Source organism: Fragaria vesca, linkage group LG7 (assembly GCF_000184155.1).
Source record: "Fragaria vesca subsp. vesca linkage group LG7, FraVesHawaii_1.0, whole genome shotgun sequence".
NCBI classification, from domain to species: Eukaryota; Viridiplantae; Streptophyta; class Magnoliopsida; order Rosales; family Rosaceae; genus Fragaria; species Fragaria vesca.
This window is the reverse complement of record NC_020497.1, coordinates 1685385-1697888: the sequence shown is the minus strand read 5'-3', so window position 1 is coordinate 1697888 and position 12504 is coordinate 1685385. Positions and strand designations below refer to the sequence as shown.

Below are 12504 nucleotides of genomic sequence, written 5' to 3'. Positions count from 1 at the left end.
CAAATTATTTAAAATAAAAAACAAAGAAAAAATAATACGTACAAAAGAGAAAAACAAAAGTTAAAAAATATATAGAATAGTTCATGATAAAACATTAACTTGCATGAAAAAAAATGAAGGTAGGTTTGATAAAAAAAATGAAAGTAGGGATAATGGATGTTCAAAAATAAAAAGGTTAAAAAAAACAAAGAATGAGAGGTCTATTGAGTAAATAAAAGATAAAGTAAGTAATTAATTGATCGAAATATATGTCAATAAATAACTAAGGTTATGTTAGGAATTTGAAATGAGGTCTAGTGAGAAGATGTTTATATTAAAAATTAAAAAAAGTGTAAAAAGAATAAGAGGTATATTAAGTAAATTTAGAGGTCTTAATAACCGCACTTAAACTAAAAACTCTCATAAAAAATAAAAAAACTAAAAACTAAAAACTAAACTAAAGTAAACACCCACTAGTGTGCCGTGATGATGTGGCAGAGCCTGATTGCACTATGAACTAAAGGGGAGGTCAAACTTGAAGTACAGCACAAGCATGTTCACAATCTCGAGCGGAAACCACTGGCAGTGAACATTCCACAGTTGGAACTTGGAACAAAGTTGCAAAGGTACAACTCAAGTTACCCCCCAAGTTTCCTTTTTTTATTTCATTTCCCGATTTAATTTTCTACACAAAAGATATTTTCTTTTTCATAAATTTCCATTCTTTCCTTTTTATGAGGTAATCAGGAACTCAAATTATTGAGGGTAGAAGATGATGTGTTGGGTTTGGTTCTTCATCTTCAACACACACATGCATCATCTCTCTCTTTCTCCGTCTCTAACTACTGTCGGTGCCACTTTGAGAGCCTTGTAGTTGCTCTGTCTCTTTCGTCTCTATTAAGCCATTTCCCCCTCCCTCTTTATTATTATTATCATTATTATTATATCTATATATTTACAGCTATAGACAGACTCACACACTCTTGATTAGAAGAGAGAGAGGGAGGCATTGTCGGCTTCAGTCAATCACTCTTCTCTCTTTTTGGGTCTACTTCTTTGATCTCTGATCTTCAAGAAGTAGAATCCTTTTCTGGGTTCGTTTCTGTTTGGAGATCTATTGGGGAATTGGATCAATTCTAGAGTGTTGAATTGGGTAGATCGGCGTTTTAGAAGAGATAAGGTATACTTCTCTGATTGGTTCATCTCTATCTCTTATGCTGTCTCTGCTGTTCTGTTCTTTACTGGATTTCACTAATTGCGCAATGTGTAATAGCTGAGGAAAACTAGGAAAATTGAAGTATATTTTAATTTTCATTCGCCTGAGTTTTGAGTAAATTATGCAGTCTTGCTTGGTTTCTCCAAAGTTTCAGAATTCTGCTCGCTTTGTTGTCTTTGGTTTAGACATTATTAACTCAGGTGATTCATGTTGTTAGTAGTGAAATCTGATTCTTGACTTTATTTTCCAGGTGCTTTACCAAGATCTGGGGATTTCGAAATGCATAGATCTTGTTGAAACTTCCATACTATTTAGAACCATTGTTCAAATCTGAGCACAGAGAACGTGGAAATGGAGTCGGAGGGAGAAACTGAGGTAAGCATCATACTGGTTCTAGTTGCCGTTTGTTTGTTTAATGTAAAGTTTAAGAGAAATGAAAATAACTATCACAATCAGCATCAAAGTTTCACTCAGTGGATATTTTAATTGAGTTTTGGTTGTTGGCCATCACTGTCTCTATCAGTTGTCATTAGCATTGCCTTCCATTCTCACTGATTAATCTTAATCTTTAACTACTTAGGCAAAGCCGATGAAGAACTTGGGTGGTCTGGTCTGCCAGATATGCGGGGATAATGTTGGGAAGACAGCTGCTGGTGAACCATTCATTGCCTGCGACGTCTGCTCTTTTCCTGTTTGCAGGCCATGCTATGAGTATGAGAGGAAGGATGGAAATCAGTCTTGCCCTCAATGCAAAACCAGATACAAGAGGCACAAAGGTTAATCACATTCCTCCCAAGTTTAGTTGCGCAGAAATTTCTGATGTTGTTGTCCATTATCCCAAAATTGTCTGTTTTAACCCTGTCAATTTTTAGAACGTATAAAGCCTTTGATCAATTTGAGTTATTAGAATTCTTAATCTGGGTTTTGTGACTGATTACTTTTGTTATTTCGGTCTGTTGTAATTTCAGGAAGTCCTGCAATTCTTGGTGATAGAGAAGAGGATGGTGATGCTGATGATGGTGCCAGTGAATTCAACTATACTTCAGAGAATCAAAATGAGAAACAAAAGATTGCAGAGCGTATGTTGAGCTGGCATATGACATATGGGCGAGGAGAGGATATTGGGGGTCCAAACTATGATAAAGAGGTTTCTCACAATCACATCCCTCTTCTCACTAATGGAACAGAGGTAGATTAAAACTTTGACATGCTATATCTAATTTTAAAACAAAATTTGTTCTGAACCTACTATTTGAAAATTGCCAATATATAGGTTTCTGGAGAACTGTCTGCTGCCTCACCAGGGCGCCTTTCCATGGCATCTCCTGGAGCTTCAATTGGTGGAAAGCGTATCCATCCTCTTCCTTATGCATCAGATGTTAATCAATCACGTAATACTCTCCTTCTGTAATGTGTCATCATTTCTGTTTCGTTATGTCTTCCTGCCAATATGCATTCGAGGTTGTTGATTACACTCTTTTTGCAGCTAATTTAAGGGTTGTGGATCCTGTGAGAGAGTTTGGTTCTCCTGGGATAGGTAATGTAGCATGGAAAGAGAGAGTGGATGGTTGGAAGATGAAGCAGGACAAGAATACTATTCCAATGAGCACTGGTCAAGCTACTTCAGAAAGAGGGGGTGGAGATATTGATGCCAGCACTGATGTGATTGTGGATGACTCTTTGTTGTGAGTGCTATTTGTTGTTGTAAAAGTTTTCTTTTCCCTTGTGGTTATGATTGAGCATGTTTTAGTCTCCGGTTTCATAGTTTATTTGGTCAAAAGATACGTTTGATCTTTGCTTCCTGTCTTGATTACATTACCTTTGCCATGAGGCTGGTCTGACAATAACTTTCTGGGTTCATAGTTTTCCTGACGCCAAGACTTTGAAATTTGTTTCTTGTTTCAGTAATACACATTTTTTGTCTGGTACAGCCCTCAGAATAGCAATAGTTGTGTACATAGTGCACTATAGCAGAACATATTATTGGTCTATCTACAATTTGATCAGTAAATTTCCTTGTTTCTAACTCCACTTTACCAGTAGCTGACTTCCATTTCTTTGCTTTTCTGTTTTGCAGGAATGATGAAGCAAGACAACCTCTCTCTAGAAAGGTCTCTATCCCATCGTCTAGGATAAATCCTTACAGGATGGTCATTGTACTGCGGCTGGTTATTCTCTGTATTTTCTTGCACTATCGGTTAACAAATCCTGTGCGCAATGCCTATGCTCTGTGGTTGATATCAGTCATTTGTGAGATTTGGTTTGCAATATCTTGGATTCTCGATCAGTTCCCTAAGTGGCTGCCTGTAAATCGTGAAACATATCTCGACAGACTTTCTCTGAGGTACGAAAATGTGTCATTTCATTTTATAACCCAGTGCTGGATTTCAGCTTTAGATCTCAAGTAGCAGTATCACTTCGACTTTGAAGTTTCCCTTGTATATTGGAGTTTAATCCCTACTCCATCTGAGTTACAGATATGACCGAGAAGGAGAGCCATCACAATTAGCTGCTGTTGACATCTTTGTCAGTACTGTGGATCCACTGAAGGAGCCTCCTATGGTGACAGCAAATACCGTGTTATCTATTCTTGCAATGGACTATCCAGTTGACAAGATTTCTTGCTATGTTTCTGATGATGGAGCTGCAATGTTGACATTTGAAGCTCTCTCTGAAACTTCAGAATTTGCAAGGAAATGGGTCCCTTTCTGCAAGAAGTATGCCATAGAGCCTAGGGCTCCTGAATGGTACTTCTCACAGAAGATTGATTACTTGAAGGATAAAGTTCAACCATCATTTGTCAAGGACCGCAGAGCAATGAAGGTAGGTCGTTAGGATACAAGTTCAATAGCTGCCCCGTTCTCTCCATCCCTTCAATAGAAGTACTCGTTATTAATGCTATTTCCTTTATTGTATCAGAGAGAATACGAAGAATTTAAAGTTCGTGTTAATGGGCTTGTTGCAAAGGCGACAAAAGTACCTGAAGAAGGATGGAGCATGCAAGACGGTACTCCATGGCCTGGAAATAATACCAGAGACCATCCAGGAATGATCCAGGTAGCTACAGCTTCACATTCAAGATCCTTATGCTCCAGTTTTCTAGTTACTTAAGATGCTCCTCCCTTGCTTTAGTTTCAATGTTTCCTAAGATTGTATCTGTTTTGTCACTTTCAGGTTTTCTTGGGGCAAAGTGGAGGGCTTGATGCTGAGGGCAATGAACTGCCACGTTTGGTGTATGTTTCTCGTGAAAAGCGTCCCGGTTTCCAACATCACAAGAAGGCTGGTGCTATGAACGCACTTGTGAGTACTTCTCATTTCTTAGTTTAAAGTCAGTTCTCACATAATTTTTACGTCTATCCTTTTCTGATGATAAATTCAAATTTTGATGCAGGTTCGTGTATCTGCAGTCCTCACGAATGGACCTTTCTTGTTGAATCTTGATTGTGATCACTACATCAACAATAGTAAGGCCTTGAGGGAAGCAATGTGCTTTCTAATGGATCCTAACCTTGGGAAAACCGTGTGCTATGTTCAGTTTCCACAGAGATTTGATGGGATTGATAGAAATGATCGTTATGCCAATCGAAATACTGTTTTCTTTGATGTAAGTTCTCCAATTCACATGATCACATAAAATAGATACTTTAAAAATAATGTAGTTCCTTTCTAGTTGATATATGGGGATTAGTTTGATATTATGTTCTCACAATTCCTTCTTTCTGGATTTCAGATTAACTTGAGAGGTTTAGATGGTATTCAAGGCCCAGTTTATGTGGGTACTGGATGTGTTTTCAATAGAACAGCCTTGTATGGTTATGAACCTCCTCTGAAGCCCAAGCATAAGAAAGCTGGGGTTTTGTCATCACTTTGCGGTGGATCACGAAAGAAGGGATCAAAATCAGGTAAAAAAGGCTCAGACAAGAAGAAATCAAGTAAGCACGTGGATCCTACTGTACCGATTTTCAGTCTGGAGGATATTGAAGAGGGGGTTGAAGGTAATAGTTCTTTCTGTTTCGTATTATACTATTGTTTGGGCTGTTTCAAGTGTCTTTAGATATCAGTTTACATGTCGAAAAACTAGCAGTTATTGCCATGGTTTTGTTTCTTTTTGAGTTTTTCACCTTATGCGCAACTTTTTATAATGAAGCCAACTGAGCCATCTTTAGAGCTCTATGTATCAAATGAGAGTAACATCTTAAATTTGTTTATAGCATCACATCTGTGAACCTTTTAGGTACATTATTTTCATATCAATGTCTATTTGTAGGCTTGTATTCTATGTTCCTTCCAGAAAGAATGCTCGGACTGTTATATCAGTTCTTTCCTTTTAGTTTACATGTTCACATTTGCATGACTGAAACCCAAATGGTCATCTCATTTCTGTATTAGTGTGCACACGATTTAATCTGTATTTAATTCCGGTAGCCGTAGGTACAACATATCAATCCCATTAGGTAGCAAACTCCAATGCAGAAAATTTTGCTTCTCTCTCTCTCTCTCATTATTAATTTTAATAGTTGGCACTCAAATCTTCGTATTTCTATTTCCAAAATCAGGTACTGGATTTGATGATGAGAAGTCATTATTGATGTCACAAATGAGCCTTGAGAAAAGGTTTGGTCAGTCTGCTGTTTTTGTTGCTTCGACACTTATGGAGAATGGTGGTGTTCCTCAATCTGCAACACCTGAAACTCTTCTTAAAGAAGCCATTCATGTTATCAGCTGTGGGTATGAAGACAAAAGTGACTGGGGACAAGAGGTAAGTTGTACTTCGTCAATCCCTTTTTTTCCTTCATATCCTTCTCTGTCCAATGCAGTGGGGAAAGTTTCAAATTTAGTTACACTATATCACCTTCTGAAACCATTTCTCTTGAATCCGTTTTGGATGAAAGAAATGAAAGTGTAAATTTTAAATATTTAGCTACCTTATTTGGAGTTTTAGTTCTGCGTGTCATAGTGGAAACAAGCCTTTCATAGTCAAGTTTTATTCCGCTTCACTTGTTAAAGTGTTATTAACATATATTACTTTCGAGTAACCGCCCCCTTGGGCATTTGAGAGAAAAAAAATTCCACATGATAAATTTTTCTTACACTACTAACTCTTTTTTTCTTGGTTTCTGTTTATTCTTTCTTAAGGTTTTTCAGAGTGTAGTTTGTATCCATTTTTGTTGAGCTTTTGTTCCATAAAGTAGGAGCAAGGCATCATAGACAGTTTGTACTGATATCTTTTGCTTCTGTGTTCACATGTTTTGTCTGCTTTTCTGCATGATATTTGTTGTTTCCTCATCTTATTCTTGTTTGATCTAAGAGTAAACGTTATTTTGCAGATTGGATGGATTTACGGTTCTGTCACAGAGGATATTCTTACAGGATTCAAAATGCATGCCCGCGGGTGGAGGTCTATTTACTGCATGCCTAAGCGCCCAGCTTTCAAAGGGTCTGCTCCCATTAATCTTTCAGATCGTCTGAACCAAGTGCTTCGATGGGCGTTGGGTTCTGTGGAAATTCTTCTTAGTCGGCATTGTCCCATCTGGTATGGGTACAGTGGTAGGCTAAAATGGCTGGAGAGATTTGCATATGTGAACACTACCATTTATCCAATTACTGCCATACCTCTTCTTGCATACTGTACATTGCCAGCTGTCTGTCTTCTTACCAACAAATTCATCATTCCACAGGTTTGTCCTTTTCCAATATCTTGTATGTACTCTATTTTCCTCCCTCCCTAAAATTTCAACATGCAAGTGCTTTTTGCAATAAAGAATGAGATCAGTGATATCTTTCGGTGTAACTATATAACGCTTGTTTTAAGACTAGATAGGCTAGGTTATGTATACAGGAGAGGATAAACTTATTTGGACCTTACAGCAAAGTCTATCAGCGTGTAGTAGTGTGAAGATTTGTTAGAAGATTATTGTAACAGTTCACTGAATTCATCTGCTCATTTTGGTTGCAGATTAGCAACATTGCAAGTATATGGTTCATCTCGCTCTTTCTTTCCATCTTTGCAACTGGTATTCTAGAGATGAGATGGAGTGGTGTCGGAATTGATGAGTGGTGGAGAAATGAACAATTTTGGGTTATTGGTGGTGTTTCAGCCCATCTTTTTGCTGTCGTCCAGGGTCTCCTGAAAGTACTTGCAGGTATTGACACCAACTTCACTGTCACCTCCAAGGCATCAGATGAAGACGGGGACTTTGCTGAACTCTACATGTTTAAATGGACAACCCTTCTCATCCCCCCAACAACTCTCCTCATCATAAACTTGGTGGGGGTGGTTGCTGGTATATCATATGCCGTCAACAGTGGTTACCAGTCATGGGGTCCCCTCTTTGGTAAGCTTTTCTTTGCCTTTTGGGTGATCGTCCATTTGTATCCCTTCCTGAAAGGTCTTATGGGACGTCAAAACCGTACACCCACCATTGTTGTCGTGTGGTCAGTTCTCCTGGCTTCAATTTTCTCTTTGTTGTGGGTGAGGGTTGATCCATTTACCACCAGAGTCACTGGTCCAGATGTTGAGGTGTGTGGAATCAACTGTTAGACAGAAGACAATGGTACTGTGTGAAAATTCATATTCATTTTGTTCGCCCAACTAAAGTTCGTGATCAAGAGGGGGAGTGACTAAACTGTCTTATATTTTGCTCTGATGTATTCTGTTTCTGTCAACTAGTTTGTCCATTTGAAGCATACGGTATTTGTAGATGATAATATTGATAGGAGGCGAGGGAAAAAAAGAATTGTTGTTGTACTTAATTTGAAAATGTGAAGACTATTTATGAAAGAATATTTAATTTATTACACATTATATATTTCTCTAGCGACTCTGGTATAGGTACACTTCACAGCTTCACTGCTTCAGCTTGGGTAAAGGATGATATAGGAGTGTACCTTCAGCTTCAACTAGACATCTTAATCTAATTTCCAGCCCTCCCTTACTACTTGAGCTAACAAGGATTATATACAGCTGATACTCATGATTTCATGAGCATAGATTTAAGATTTCGTTCTTGGGTAGCTTACCCCTATTCTGTAAGCATTTAACAAGACACATAAAAAGAGTTATTTAGGAAACTACCATAAGCATAGTTATTACCATTGATAATTTGGTAGTCCCATAAACTACCCAAAACTAGTAGGCCTCATGCCCCATAAACTATCAATTACCATTGATAATGGGTTGTAAGATCCACACACCTCAAATTGAAATCTACACATTTTTCTTTTCTTTTTTAGTAACTTAAATTTTGTTTTTTAGTGACTTAAACTTTGTCTTTTTGTGAATGTGTTAACCAAAAAAAGAAAAAGGGTGTGTGAATTTCAATTTCGGGTGTGAATTTTACATCCCTTGATAATTAGATCGGAGTTCGGATGGAATGGGTTCACCTCATTCAGGTCATGTTGTCTTTAGAGCATATGTTGCAATGGTGTAATTGGGTGGGTTGGATTAAGAGTTGGGTCAAAAAATGCATCCACCAACAGAAAATCATCCTGGTTAGACTTGGGTCCCATGTGGACCTCACCTAACCCGATTAAAGGCTAAGGTAAGAATTAACCCAACAATTAGTCTAGACCAATTCCAACATGGGACCGTAAACACTATTTTACACATGACATCAAATATTTTTTTTTTTTTTTGTTTAATTGAAAAGATTGCTAGACTGACCCACTTTTTGTTTAATTAGTTTTAGGATTGATATTCTTAGTGTATTGTTAAACTGAGGACTAAAGACTGATATGGATAAACAATGAATCAATCCCGAATTAAAAATTGGTCCAACCCATCTAAATTGGGTGCATTTGCTCTTAGGGTTGAATCTCTATTTTCGTTAGGGTTGATTTTTGTTCTTGTTGTCATCTTTCTGTGGAAAGCTTGTGATGCATCAACTTAAATACGAAACCAAATTATCCTGATTACAAGTCCTGCTACCATATGCTAAGAAATTTCCAAACATTTTTGGATAGTAGCCGTTGGACCAAGAGCCAACACAAAGTTTCTCATGGAAAGCTAAAAATACTTATGAAATATGTAAAAAGAGAAATGAAAGTACCCTAATTATACATCTACTATTGAAATTTTAAGAAAACTTACCTTAAACATCTTCAATTTGAGAAAACTACTAGCCGTTGGAATTAAATTCTTTCTAAGAGTTAATACATACCACAATACTTATACTTGTGATCTTGAAAAATTTAGACACAATCTACCTAAAATACTTATGATCTATGCGCAAAAAAGAATGAAGTTGAAGAACAAACCAAATTACCCTAATTAAATGTCTACTATTGAGATGTTACGAAAATTTACCTTAAACATCTTCAATTTGAAAAAACTAGCCGTTGGAATTAAAATCTTTCTAAGAGTTAACACATACCACAATACATATATTGTGATCTTTGAAAACTTTGAACACAATCTACCCAAAATCTTTTCAGAAGATTGAAATTGAAGAAATCTTTTGTGGGTACGTGAGATTTTGGTATATCTACCTCCAGATTCTCGAGCTATGATTTCTGGTCGTTGTGCTGCTTGCCGGTATTTGAGAAGGAGATGCCCTTCAGATTGTATATTCGCTCCATATTTTCCACCAAATAATCCTCAAAGATTTGCTTCTGTTCATAGAATCTATGGTGCCAGCAATGTTGCAAGAATGCTCCAGGTAACATATACATATTAAGTATCATTTGAGTTGCTACATATACTCAACCAGTTCTATTTTCAGTGATTTCATATTGAGACTTAAAACTAAAGTTTAAAATAGCCTAAACAAGAAAATATTCAAAACCAAACAATATGATTTAGGACAATAATCAAGAAAATTTGAACAATGGAGGTTGTCTTAGTAGCTCACTAACCTTAGTGGGTGATCGAAGGGTTTTTATTCCTTAGCTAGCTTGAAGTTCTGAGTACTTGGATGGCCCTGTTCATATTTAGTCTAAACAAAACAAAACGAATTAGTCTAGTTCTGAATGTTGATAGTGTAGTTAATTTGATGACTAATATTTTTTGTTAATTTTGTTCGTAATATTTAATCAGCAACTCCCACCTGATCTTCGAGCTCAAGCTGCAGACACTCTGTATTATGAGGCTGAATGCAGAGTAGAAAATCCTGTATATGGCTGTGTTGGGGTTCTTTCCCGATTACATGAACAAATAGAAGAAGCCGAAAGTGAATTAGCTAAGACACGAGCTAACATTGTCCTTAACTCTGATGTTGGACAACAATCTCAAGTTCAGCAAATTGATGATGAAGTTGAAGACAACTCAAGTCTTTTACAAGCGCAAACCATTGTTGGGCAGACTCAGTTTGGTTCTTCCTTCTAAAGGTCTTAGTTGTAATTCAGTAATTTAAGCTTTGGTTAAATAATAATGTTATTCCCAAATGTGTTCTTTTAACCTGCAAGTACCAATCTCCATTTCAAAATCAATTCATCCATGGCTGGAACCTATCCAGTATCCACGCACAATATATAGTACTTCCCTTATAAGTAATAGATATGAATGCAAGAGATGAAAAATATGTGCTAATGACATATAAACATGTGGACTTGATTGTAAGGGTACTAGCCATTTCCATCCAAAATTGCAGGTGGAAACTCATTCCTCCGAATGGTAAATTGGACATGCAGATAGATACATAAATCTCTATAAATTAATAAAATTAAGATTGGTAAAATTTATTATCAGTCAAAGTTATTAATTTATAAAGCTCAATTTTACATTAATTTCTTAGGACTGACAAAAGATATTATTTAATCAACGTTATTAATTTATTGAATACTCAAAGTTTTATTGTATCTATATGAGATTATAGGAGCCATTTTAATAAGGACTCTTACATTGATGATTAGTTTTGGACTTTTTGATCTTATATCAATATTTTGACCGTTCAGTTTATAGTAAGTATTTACGAGTAGATTATTTTTGCAAATTTTCAGCCATATTGAAAATCGTTAAAGTATTCATAAATATGATTTACTAATTATGAATGTCAACGGTTCATGTTTGACAGATTTGGTTTATCCATTAATTTGATATAGTTTGTTATTTTAACGATCACCGATTTGATTGAAAATTTATATGAATAATATATTTATATGGTTCATGTTTAGCAGATTTGGTTCGTCCATTAATTTGATATAGTTTGTTATCTTAACGATCACCTATTTGGTTGAAAATTTATATAAATAATCTACTTATATAAACTAAAAAACTAAACATATGAGATGTCAAGACGTGATCAATAAATAAGTCTTTTCAACCATAACCGAAAAGCTTAACTAGCTCCTTGTCATCTATAGGAAATACGTACCCTATCCAAAGGACCGTTTCTGACAACAGCTGAGCTGACGACGACGACGCATCACGTGACGACACACGTCGTCTATCCTACTCCTTTGCATGCATGCACCACGTGTACCCTCCAACGCAATCTTCATCTCTTTCCCAACCCCACTCTCCACACCTTAGCCCGCCACCTGTTCCAAACCCTAATATCACCTTCTCAGTCTCCGACGCGTCTCACGTCGATTCATTCCTTTATAAACGCAGAAGAACCTCTCGATTCTTCTCCGTCTTAGTTTGTTCGACGTGAGAAAAAGAAAGGAGAGTGTTTGTTTCCCGGGAAAAAGAAAGAAAGTAGAAGGGATGGTGGCTGTGACGATGACAACGTCGACAATGGCGAATACGGAGGAACCGATTCTGTCCAGGCTGGACCGCCTCGACATCATGCTTCGGCAGCTGGAGGAAATCAAGGGGTGTAATAATCCCATCCATCAATCCTCACACTCGGCCAAAAGCTCCTGCGAATCCACGCCGTCCAGTGGAACCATAACCAGCGATTATGCACAGGTGTCGTCAACGGCGTCGTCCGCCGACCACTTCTCTCCCAAGAGCCTCGAGAAGCACTGCCGTCCGATTCAGAACGTGATGATGGAGATGGGCGCCAAGGGGACGCTGATTGAGAGGCTGGATCATGTGGAGGAGCGTGTTTTAAAGCTGTGTATGCAGCTGGAGGAAGAACTGGAGGCCGCTGAGAGGAAGAGAGATGGAGATCGGTTCAAGGTTGAGGAAGAGGGGAATAAGGTCGTCGAGGAGAGGAGGACTACTGGTCACAAGAAGGGGTTCAAGCAGCTTGTAAAGCAGTGTGTTACCGGGAAAACAAATTAGCCTTGTTTTTGTTTGTAAACTTTTGTTTCTGTTGTTTTAGCTCTCCGGAGTCCATCCGGGCGGCCACTTCTGTACTTCTGTGGCCAGATTACGGCATGGTTATGTTACACAACTTGTGTAAGCAAAATGAGAACAACGGGTT

General features: G+C 37.5%; 2 protein-coding genes across 2 annotated transcripts; both read left to right on the top strand.

The window, feature by feature from the left end:
* The first annotated feature begins 817 nt into the window (after positions 1–817).
* Positions 818–7919, top strand: LOC101296424 (cellulose synthase A catalytic subunit 3 [UDP-forming]-like). The gene is made up of 15 exons (XM_004306488.1): positions 818–1159; positions 1446–1570; positions 1776–1971; positions 2164–2384; positions 2469–2586; positions 2682–2880; positions 3273–3539; positions 3673–4018; positions 4115–4252; positions 4370–4495; positions 4587–4799; positions 4926–5190; positions 5752–5954; positions 6523–6873; positions 7152–7919. The coding sequence occupies exons 2-15, from the start codon at positions 1547–1549 to the stop codon at positions 7734–7736; spliced, it is 3252 nt and encodes a 1083-aa protein (XP_004306536.1). The 5' UTR covers positions 818–1159; positions 1446–1546; the 3' UTR covers positions 7737–7919.
* A 1780-nt stretch (positions 7920–9699) lies between these two features.
* Positions 9700–10517, top strand: LOC101312680 (LOB domain-containing protein 24-like). The gene is made up of 2 exons (XM_004308172.1): positions 9700–9852; positions 10230–10517. The coding sequence occupies exons 1-2, from the start codon at positions 9700–9702 to the stop codon at positions 10515–10517; spliced, it is 441 nt and encodes a 146-aa protein (XP_004308220.1).
* Positions 10518–12504: the final 1987 nt, after the last annotated feature.

Bases quoted from the DNA above. Each gene is read 5' to 3' on its own strand.
- LOC101296424 (XM_004306488.1), top strand. From the start codon at position 1,547: ATGGAGTCGGAGGGAGAAACTGAG. The intron at 1,571-1,775 runs GTAAGCATCATA...TTAACTACTTAG, and splicing joins AGTCGGAGGGAGAAACTGAG to GCAAAGCCGATGAAGAACTT. The intron at 5,191-5,751 runs GTAATAGTTCTT...TTCCAAAATCAG, and splicing joins TATTGAAGAGGGGGTTGAAG to GTACTGGATTTGATGATGAG.
- LOC101312680 (XM_004308172.1), top strand. From the start codon at position 9,700: ATGATTTCTGGTCGTTGTGCTGCTTGCCGGTATTTGAGAAGGAGATGC. The intron at 9,853-10,229 runs GTAACATATACA...ATATTTAATCAG, and splicing joins ATGTTGCAAGAATGCTCCAG to CAACTCCCACCTGATCTTCG.